The 11,249-nt window shown below is 43.9% G+C and overlaps 1 protein-coding gene across 1 annotated transcript; it reads right to left on the reverse strand.

The window, feature by feature from the left end:
- Positions 1 to 941: 941 nt before the first annotated feature.
- LOC136649485 (interferon-induced protein 44-like) lies at positions 942 to 10,333 on the reverse strand. Its single transcript, XM_066626146.1, has 7 exons — positions 9,843 to 10,333; positions 9,727 to 9,780; positions 9,022 to 9,217; positions 5,999 to 6,151; positions 5,078 to 5,249; positions 3,589 to 3,689; positions 942 to 2,978 (listed from the first exon to the last, which is right to left on the reverse strand). The coding sequence occupies exons 1-7, from the start codon at positions 10,331 to 10,333 to the stop codon at positions 2,802 to 2,804; spliced, it is 1,344 nt and encodes a 447-aa protein (XP_066482243.1). The 3' UTR covers positions 942 to 2,801.
- Between the last annotated feature and the right edge of the window lie 916 nt (positions 10,334 to 11,249).

Genomic DNA, 11,249 nt, shown 5'->3' on the forward strand with positions numbered 1-11,249 from the left:
CACAACAATTCCAATTTTTGTCTCAGTGATCTGCAAGCTTCTAAAGGTTGGGAACCACTGGACTACATCCAGTGGACTACATCAGAGGTGTCCAAAGTTTTGGGCAGGAGGTCCACATCATCTCTCTGACACTGTTTCGGGGCCTGGGGGGGGAGAATTAATTTACATTTAAAATCTGAATAAATTACATAAGTTTACATAAATGAATATATTAAAGATGAACTTATATGAATGAATGAAGGTCTTGCAATAGCTGAAGGCCTATAAGAGGCCTTGCACAAAGCAAGGCTGGCCTTTCCTTTGCTGCCGCTGCTGCATCACAGACATGAAACAGCAAGCAGTGGAGGGAGCCCTCATCCCACAGGTCATGCGAGAGGTCAAACAGTCGCCCTCACGCTGAGAGCAGATGCGTCAGGCCAGTGTGGGCTCCAACAAATCGCCGGAGGGCCAAAGGTTCATTGGAGACTGGGGGCTTCCTGAGGGCCGCAAGTGGCCCCAGGGCTGGGTTTTGGGCACCCCTGAACTAGATTACTAGAGTGTTCCTGCAACTCTTCTCTCTTCACCAAAATCTTCTCCTGAAGTTGTGCCTCTGTGCTATTTTATGCCTGCTCTAAAAGTGCCCTCAGAACAATCCTACCAGATTTGAAAGTCTGCAAAATGTTCCTACACTTCTCAGTCATTGAAAATGGGATTAGGTTCCAGAGCACTCTCTTCACCATACACTCTATGAACTTTATGAACCTGAATCTTAATTGGAAGTCAAGTCAGGAAGTGGACACAAATGTTTCCAACAATTTTAGAAATGGGTTATGTCAGAATGCCAGATGCAAGGGAGGGCACCAGGATGAGGTCTCTTGTTATCTGGTGTGCTCCCTGGGGCATTTGGTGGGCCGCTGTGAGATACAGGAAGCTGATGGGCCTATGGCCTGATCCAGTGGGGCTGTTCTTATGTTCCGCTATGCACCAAAACCAGTGCCCGTTTGCTGTGGAAAATTGACCCAGTCGAGACCACTTTCTAAAGACTGAAGAGTATCATCAGCTGGAGGCTATTACCACAATCCCCTCCCTGCATGGTACTGGCGCTGCCTTCTGCTCATGAAGAGGCCACTGTTTCTTCTCCTCCTGCAATCTCTGTCACCCCTGCCTGCCTGCCTGTAGCTACGCCAAACTCACCCACCTATCCTGAGTGCACCAGCAGAGTCACAGATAACAAGAGGTCAGTGGCAATTCTGCCCCTTGCAGATAAGTCAATTCACAGATAACATTTGCATATAAAGAGAACTGACTGTATTTCATAGTCTGAGCTCTTGTGCATTATATCTGTAGGGCTGATCTACAAGAACTATACACAAAATGTATTTTACCCACAATAAACACGAAGCACCTTGGTTCTGCAACTAATCTTGGTTTTCCTTTATTTGAATCAACCTACCTGTGGTGTTGGACAGCCCAATCCTATCTAAACTCCCCTGCTAATGAAGCCACAGCACCGAAACACATTTTGCATACCTACACATTTTGCGGGAGGTGGTTCTCTTCCAGGTAAGGGAACATTTCTTTTCTTGTCCAGGAGTAAGCCTCCATTGCTCAAATGGGTTTTCTTGGTCCTGTGCCAGCAGTTTTCCTGGTGCAAGTCCAAGTGGACCCAGGAAGGCTGGTCAAGGCCAGGAAGGGAGATAGGATATCAGTGGGGCTGCCGCTACTGTTACTGCCCCCTTCCTGGCCTCAACATACACCCTGCCCCAGTCTATGACCCATTCTGCCCATTTCCACCCCTGTGCCGACTACCACCACTGGGGTTTTTTCTGGGGCAGCTGCTAAGCAGCAACGGTCTGGCTGTGCTGAACAACGCATCCCCTTTTGTGACCACCAGAAAGCATGCTTTATGAAACAAAACTTCTGGCAGCACAGCGTGCCCATAGGTTACCTGTGAGAGTTTAGTATTATAACTATGCCACACCAATTCTGAGAGAGAGCGAGAAAAGTCTCGCACAATCCTATGAATGTCTCCTGAGAAATAAATCCCACTTCGGAGTAAGTCCCACTTAACTCAGTGGGGCTTATTTCAGAATAGATTTGCTTAGGATTGCACTGTGAAGGTAGTTATGGGATTTTTGTCTTTAATTGTTCAAAGACTTTTATCATGGAAGACCCACATAAACCTTAAACATACATTAATAATAAGATCAATAATAAGATATGGGGAACAGGGTTGGAAGCAGATGTCAGTTCTACAAATCAGGAGATTCCAGCTGTTCATACTTTGAATAAACATGGTCACATAACAGATACAAAGCAAAAATCAGAAAGGAAAACAGCTTAAACAAGCACTTCAGTATTCAGAATAATCCACATTACTTTTGTAGGAGGTCTGGTCTAGAGGGTAGAGCCTTTGTTAGCCCAAAGATAACATCAGAAGGTCGCCAGTTCGAGGACACCGGCAGGTCCCTGAATGGCTGAGAATGGCAAGACCTTGAAGCAGCTGACAAGCCCAGCTGAGTGATTCCACCTGCTCTTGGTGTGAGCAAGAAGCGTCTTGGCTGCCCTCCATGTGAGAGATGGAGCTGCTTGTCAACCTGCGTGGGAGAACTGGAGGCCAGAAGTGAGACCAAACCAGGAAGATCCATCTGAAATGCTGTTGGTTCTTGAAAGAGAGAACCTCTATGATTGTAAAAATTCCTTTGAGGGATTTAGGAACGCCTGCCTATGTAAACCGCCTTGAATCAGAGGAGTAATCTGTTGACCAGAAAGGTGGTATATAAATACCAAGATTATTATTATTATTATTATTATTATTATTATTATTCTTTTTCCAGAGGGAAATTATCAAGGTAGCTTTCGGACGAACGCAGAATCTGCCTCACAGCCAAGAGTATCAGGATATCAACATCATTCCTAAGCTCCAACTCCGATGAGTAATTTTTGACAGGGACTATCTGATTCAGAGGGATGCCAAATTTTCCTTCTATTAACTGCATCTGTATGGAAAGAAAAAGGAGTATATGGTTTCTTACCAAGAGCATCCTGACAATTTTCCTGACTTCTTGCTTCCTAAGAAAGCTGAGCCTGACATAACTAGACTACTGTCTGGACACTGCATATGCAAATAAGAAACAGCAATAATGTATGAATCAACAAAGCTTAGCATGCCATATTGTCTGGCACACAGGTCCAAGGACTGGCAAGTCACAGTAGGAAAGAGGAAAGTAAGTAAATTCTTTGCTAGGCAGTACAGGGGTGGGGGGAGGCTGGAGGGAGGGGGTTCCTGGGGTGGGGGAGAGCAGAGAGGGAGTGGTTCAGGCCTGGGGACGTGGTGTCCACGATATCTTAATCCCTGTTCCAGGCCTGAAAGCCCTAACCTGGGCTTCTTGGACTTCTGCCACTGATTTAGGTGGCATCGATCTGAGTAGCCCCATTGGGCAGGCTGGGACTCAACATGCATAAGGAAACAAATGTCCCCTTATTCCAAGGAAATCACTGGCCTGCTCCATTTCAGCACTGGATACAGTGAGGGCCATGTGGCCCTACTGTGCCAGTGCTTAATGGGAATGAGCTGTCTGTTAATATTCAAGACAATAATCACATTACCTGCCTCTGAACAGCCTTGCTTCTGTACACTCGAGAAACATCTTCTTCAAGAAGAGGGCTTATTTCATCCACTTTTGTCATTAAAACAAGCTGTGGCACACCTGCACAAAGACAATGAGTTATGGAACTGACAGTACCAAGTTTTGTGGCTCCTGAGAGACTTTGAAAAAGTCTTTGTGTGTGTGTGTGTGTGTGTGTGTGTGTGTGTAAACTAACAGGGCCTTTAGATATGAATTTGGATATAGGATCAGATGCATTTGAGAGGAAAAGGATCTTACATATACACTCTTCTTCTACTTGTTGGAAAACAAATGGAAAGACTCTCTGGGGAGAAGACTGGACACAAGCATCTTCTTCCTTTTCTGGTAAGGCAGATATAGAACTGATCATGTGTAGGTGTTCTTCATATGTTGGATGAAGCTTCTTGTAAGGTCTGACTCTGGGGATTCACCCAGAATCTTGACCACTGACTTGCAACAAACAGGGAGAAGAAATTATTTGAAAACTAAGACACTTTTTTGGCTTAGGCGTGTTTTTCAAACTGTGGGTCACGACCCACTTGGTGGGTTGCAAGCCTATTTCAGGTGTTTCCGTTCATTTCAATGTGTATTTTATTTTTAATAGACTTGATGATACCATGGTATGCGGCCACATTTGGGGAAATGTTACAGATCTGTACTTTAACAGGCTACTATGTACATGCTTTTTAACAATGACAGTGAATGGGACTTACTCCCAGGTAAGAGCAGATTTCAGGATTTCAGCCTTTGGAATGTTTAGGGAATTTTTAAAAAACAGGTCAGCAACTGCTTGGGAGTGTTAGGAGGGTTCTTTATTTTAAATAAATTTTTAAACATAGTTATTGTAAATTTTTGATTTACTTACTTAGGGTGCAACCCTGACCCATATATGAGCCAGCGCAAGTCCCTTGCACCAGCCCAATGATGTCAAGAAAGAGCTATAAAGCACTTTGGCGCCACCAATTGTGGACGGAGGCTGGCATACAAACATGCGCAGGCCTCCAGACGCCGACCCAAGACCTTCGGAGCCAGTGGAAAAGGAAAAACGTAAAGGTAAGCCCGCACTGGCCAAGTCAGACGGGTGCAGGGGCTGGGGTGGGGGCTGGAGAGGACAGGAGGGAAGCATTCCAGGGCAGGGGGGCGGGCCCGTTGGTATGCAGGGGTTGAGCAAGGAACAGGACCAGGATTCAGATGCTAACACAAGTTGTATGCGAACAAGTGACTAGTTCCCAATAAAAGGACTAGCTGTTACTCTTTAGCATGGAACCCCTAATCATCTCCCTCTAAGTAGGGTGTAGGCTGTGCACTTCAAGAAGTGTTAAACCCTTTGTTGGATGCTAACACAAGTGGTCGGTTCATAATAAATGAGGTGATATTCCCAGATTCAAAGACCAATTGACATCCATGGCATATGGAAGACATTAGCCATCTCCTGTTTTAACTAAAAAATATTGGTACACAACACTGACCAAACCTGATGGCTTTTCTTCGAATATCTTTCAGCTTTTCTTCTAGCTTCTCAGGAAGGATCTCAACTTTGGAGCCATCAATAATAAACACAACACAATGAATCTGGTCTTTCAGATCAGGGCGCTTGATGTAGCCAGGCACATTTGGGTGTATAGCATTAGATGGATTAAACTGAAAATAAAACAAGTAATAGCAATAATAATCAATAATAGACTATAACCACTTTCAGAGAACACAGTGCTGGAGAAATATCAACAATTCAACATGTTTTTAGCAAACACAGCAAACCAGGCTGAATCCAACTAAAATTCTTAGATGAAACTATGCTGTGATACTCATCTGGGGATATGCCATTGGATGAAGATGTCCTCTACTAGCAATACACAGCCGAACCCTATGTCCCACTGCTATAAGCAGCTTTGCACCAGCTCACACAGCGTGCCATTGGTGGGCCATTCTGAGCAGCTGCTACAAAAAGTGGCGGCATTAAAGGCGTGCTGCTGTGGCTGGCAGACTGCGCTGGAACAAGTAATCTGGCACAGTGGGCATTTCATGGGCAGAAGGAGAAGGAACGGAGCACTGTAGGGGGAAGCTCTGCTACTGCATGCTCTGGGCCAGCCCAAGATAAGATTGGGCTGATATAGAGTGAGCTGGTAATGGGGCTGCTGTAGGAAGAGTTTCTGCCAAAGCCACAATTTCACATGAAGCAGCAGCACTGACTGGATTCAAGGAGAATGAGACTGGGGAGGAAGGAGAAGGACAAAGAGGAACCATATATCTATGTTGTTTTAACATATATATTTTGTTGGTGCCCAAGAACCATGCACTAGAAACAATGAGGACATGCCCCTCTGTAAACCATAGCTGATTGACATATTCTATTTCAAGTGAACTGAAGAATATAAAATACTGCATCCTACCTGGTACCTGTCAGGAACATGGCCTTTCAACAGGTTGGCCACTTCATCCATGTCTAGGCCGGCTCCTTGCTTCTCTTCTAGCCCCATGGTGTCACAGAAAACAATAGGCAACGGCTGTCCAGTGTGTTTATTTTTAACTCCATAGGTTCTGTACTGTTTGTTCAGAAAGGCATCATATTGAAATACATGCAAATCCACTTACCTTTCTCTTTCTAAATATAGTATATGGCAAATATCACTTGCTGTAGGAAAGGGGTGAATATTCAAACCAGGAAGGACCTTAAAGATGTTTCTGACTTTCCTTGACAAAACCCTTTGGATCTATTTTGTTGCAATCCCACTCTTTGTCCGGGTTGATCTTCAAAATGGGTCACAAATGAAGAAGTCCCTCCTACCAGTTCCTTTTCTTCACAAGCAAAAACAAACAGCCCAATACTGACCTATGCTGATGAGGCCTGGCCAGTGCAACCTTAAGAACATAAGAAGAGCCCTGCTGGATCATGCCCAGAGCCCATCTAGTCCAGCTTCCTGTATCTCACAGTGGCCCACCAGATGCCTCAGGGAGCACAAACAAGACCACAAGATACTTGCATCTTGCTACCACCTCCCTGCATCTAGTATTCTATTTCCACTCACACCCCCCAACAAAGACACCAGATTGCAATTGGGTTGAACATGTACTAATTTATTAAACACAGTGACCAATTTTTAATGCATGAAACCTACTGAATATACCTTCCCTCCCTTGCCAGTCTGAGGCAGGCAAAAAAACTGCCACCCACAGCCAATTCGGATGACAGAAAAAAATTCCTACCCAGCCCTCATCATGAGCGACTAGCTAATCTCAAACTGTACATACCCATCATGGCTTGTAACCTGTGATGGACTTTTCCTCCAGAAATCTGTACAATCCCCTTTTAAAGGCATCTAGACTGGATGCCATCACCACATCCTGTGGCAAGGAGTTTCACAGACTAATTACATGCTGGGTAAAGAAATGCAGGTCAATACTCATTATTCATGAGGGTTCCATTCCAAGAACTCACCTGGATTGCAAAAAAATTATTTGCACTATAAAAAAAATTTATTTGCACTATAGCAAATAAATTTAAAAAACAAAGTTTCTTTGCTCTGGTGATTTAAAACAGCCTTGCTGACCTTTTGAAATGCACACAGAGTCAATCACTAGGAGGCAGGGATCCCTCTCTTCACCAGCAGCCCCAGTGACAGGAAAAGAATGGAGAAGGTGATGCTGTCATTTAGCCTTCTTTCACATGCTCAGGCAGAAGGGAGGAGTGAAGACTTGGGAGAGAATGACTGATGGATTGTCAGCCAGCTGCCCTCTCTGGCATTCTTAAATGACTGTTTTCCTTTAATTTAAAGGGCCCTTCTCATCAGCTTTGAAATAGAAAAATCTGTGGATTATTAGATTATACCTGTAATCACTGTATGACTGTCTCTCTGCAACAGTAAAAATCAGTTTTTTAAACTGATTTTAAAGGGGTGCATTTTTTCCCCTTCTCCAGGGATCAGCACATTTCTTCTGATTTGCAGGGAGTCAATCGTGTTGAGTCAAATCCCTGTATAACAAGGCTAGATCTGTATTTCCTTTTGTCTGTCCTAACTCTTCAGAAACTCCATTTTAATGGATGTCCCCTGGTTCTGGTGGTGTGAGAGGGCAAACAGCATCTTCTATCTATTGATCCCCTGCATAATTTTGTATGTTTCAGTCATGTCCCCCCTTAGGTACCTCTTTTCTAGACTAAAGAGCCTCAAAAACTGTAGCCTTTCCTCATAAGGGAGGTGCCCCAGCCCAGTAATCTTTTTGGTAGCTCTCTTCTGCACTTTTCTAGTTCCACTATATCCTTTTTAAGATGTGGGGACCAGAACTGAACGCAGTACTCTAGGTGCAGCTGTACCATCAATTTGCACAATGGCATTATAATATTAGCTGTTTTATTCTCAATCTCCTTTTTAATGATCCCTAGCATGGAATTGGCCTTCCTTACTGCCACCGCACACTGGGTTGACACTTTCATCGAGCTGTCCACTAGCATCCTGAGATCTCTCTCCTGAACTGTCATAGACAGCTCAGACCTCATTAGCCTATATGTGAGGTTTGGATTTTTTGCCCTAATGGGCATTACTTTACACTTACCTACATTGAAACGCATCTGCCATTTTGCTGCCCATTCTTCCAGCCACACTACATCCTAAGCTCATATTGAGCAGGCTGGAGGTCTCCTCGAGGTAAAGAGGGCGCATTACCTCAGAAAAATCCCAGCCTGCTCAATGGGGCAACTTGGATTTGCACCTGCTAAATAGCCAGCACAAGTCTGAGTTGACTCATGTTGGGTTTTCAGGCCCAGGAAGGGTGATAGGATGCAGCATGCACCAGCACTGCGGATCTCAATCCTCTCCCAGATCCAGTCCACTCATCCCTGCCCTCCCCCTACCCCTGTACTATTTGGAGCAGCTCTTACCTGCTCCAGCGCACGTTCTCTCTTGCATCAGCACCATCTTGCCAGTGCTCCTCACTGCTATGCAGTGGTGATGTGCTTTACAGCACGTTTGCAATAGCCTTGGCCAGTGCAGTAGTCACCACACTGGTGCTGGCAAAGATTAGAATTGTGCCGTAAAGCTTATCGTTGAGAAGGGTGGTGAAATGCAGCTCAGAAGGAAAGTGGATGGACAGATCTCACTACTGCCTGGCTCCAGAACATGAAATTGCAGTTTGGGTTTTTACTAGATAGAGCAAATAATTTATAACACATTTAAGCAGCAAATTACAGATCAGAGGAAGCTCAGAACCCTCATTTCATGTTGAGTCAGCCAGGAGCAGGCCTGCCTGCTTCTGTGTATGTGTGTGGAGTTGTGTAGAGGGAATCTGACAAATTCCCTCTTCTACTCAATTGTTAAAGGTCCAGAAGCCCTGAAGTTGAAAGCTTGGCCACCCCTACACTAATCAGAACTAAAACACAACTGAATGCATTTTCATATAAAATTTAGCAGTTCATACCCACCTCCATTGTCACACTTGTGGAATCTGATCCTGCAATGGCTTGATTTGTCACATAACCCCGAAACGCAGAATTCACAGAGTTGAAAAAGCTGGACTTTCCAGCTCCAACTGGCCCAAGGAACAGCACCCGATACTGTGGCACTGAATTCAAATAAGGCTTGTAACTTCCTATCTCATCCATTAGTTTCGATCTTTCTCTGTTAAGACAGAAAAACCCTTCAGAGGTGCATATACTAAAACCGAAGAAGAAAAATATACCTTTGTACATTAGCCACGAGGTCCAGCCTAGATATATCTGCAGACAATACTGCTAAGAGCGCAATTCAAAGTTGAAGATTCCCTGGCATAATGGTCCCTGAGATGGCAGAGGATGTCAAAAACGTGCCGTAAAGCATGTGCGCTTCCCCAGAGGGTAAGCAACACTGGAAGGCAACTGCACCGGATAAGCTGCATTGGATACTGTGGAGGCCATGCAGCCCCACTGTGCCAGCACAGTTTAGGATTGGGCTGCCTGTTTATTACTATGACAAGTAGAAAAGTGAAGCCTATCAGAAGCACTATACTTTATTGACAATTTAGACCAAAGTTGACATTTCAGTTGTTAATCAGTGACAGCAGCGACATGAATCTCAAGATGGACCGTCCTTACCATGTATTTATGGCACATACATGTTGAAACAAAGATATGCTGAAGGTGTTAACCTACCCAGGTGTCCATTCAACCTGCCTCCATGGAGTTTTCATGAGATCTCCAGCATCTGTAGGAAAACATCAGAATACTGTAAGAGCCTTCAACATAGTCAATATATGTTCATTTTTCTTTCAACTCGATATACTTCACATTCCAAGAGGGCCTGGTCATTCCCATGTAAATCTTCTGGACGGAATGTGTAGGTGGCAACAGTAGCATCTGTGGCCACCTCTGCACGATTTTGTGACAAGAATATAATGGATCTGGCTCCAAAACAAGGACCAATTCCTGAAACATCATATACAGCCTGACTGGGTACTTTCACTGGGATTTGTAGTGGGCTAGACTCTTTCCCTTTTAGTCTATAGAGGAAAGCTTCGCTATCATTTATATAGTTCCCAGATGAAGTATAACTTTGACTGGTATCGGCTCCAAAAATATAGCCACGTGCATTGTATGCCACTACTACAGTTGGACCTTGTTGGTTGCAAATATTGTGAAAGGTATTAATGTTGTATGTGTCAATGCTTCCCTTATAGAGGAGGCTTAGGTGCCTGCATCTCAACAAATGCTGCAGCAGCTGTTTCTCTTCTTTGGTCAGCCGGGATTTGCTGTCAGCCATGTTTAATCTAAAAACAGCAAAAAGATTTTACAAAGGTGGCCTTTCATGTTTTATATCGACATCCTTATTTACATTCAATATCGTAATCTGGAAAAGACTCCACACCGGGCTTCTGAAACATGAAATACCCATCAAAGTAATGGGGTGGCATATGTGGAGGAGGCAGCTTTGTGCACAGAGAAGGACTGCTGTCACTCAGAGAATCCCCATTACTGGAAGCCAAGCTACCCATTGCCAGATTGTTAGGAGGACAATTGCAACTCTTTCTGCAAGTGTAATGTGTCATTTGAGAGTGGTGAAGGGAACGGAGGCCAGAAACAGGGCCTTCTCGGTGGTGGCACCTGCACTGTGGAATTCTTTGAATTCCCTTTGAATTGAGGGCAGCTTCCTCATTATTCATGTTCTGGTGGAACCTGAAGGCTTTTTTATTCAGGAAAGCCTTCATGGCGCTATAAGGGCTGTTTTTATAAATTTATAAATTATGTCTTTTACTGCGTGATTTAATCTGCTGCTATGTATTTTTTCTTGCTTTAATTGTTTTTAAGTGTTTTGTATTTTTTAATGTTTATTTGTATCCTTGTTTGTTTGTGTTTTAACTTGATTGTTAGCCGCCTTGGGTGCCCTTTAGGGAGAAAGACGGAATACAAATCAAATAAATAAATAAATAAATAAATATGCAAATTAGTCAATGCACTGCCCAATCCTATCCCCCATTGTGTTAGAACAAGGGGGTCCAAACTTTTTGGTAGGAGGGCTACATCATCTCTCTGACACCATGTTGAGGAAAAAAGAAATAATTTATGTTTCAAATTTAAATGAATTTACATAAATGAATATATTAGAGATGGAACTTAATGAATGAATGAAGGTCTTGCAATAGTTCAAGGCCTATAAAAGGCCTTGCAGAAAGCAAGGC

This window comes from Tiliqua scincoides, chromosome 4 (assembly GCF_035046505.1).
Source record: "Tiliqua scincoides isolate rTilSci1 chromosome 4, rTilSci1.hap2, whole genome shotgun sequence".
Lineage (NCBI taxonomy): Eukaryota > Metazoa > Chordata > Lepidosauria > Squamata > Scincidae > Tiliqua > Tiliqua scincoides.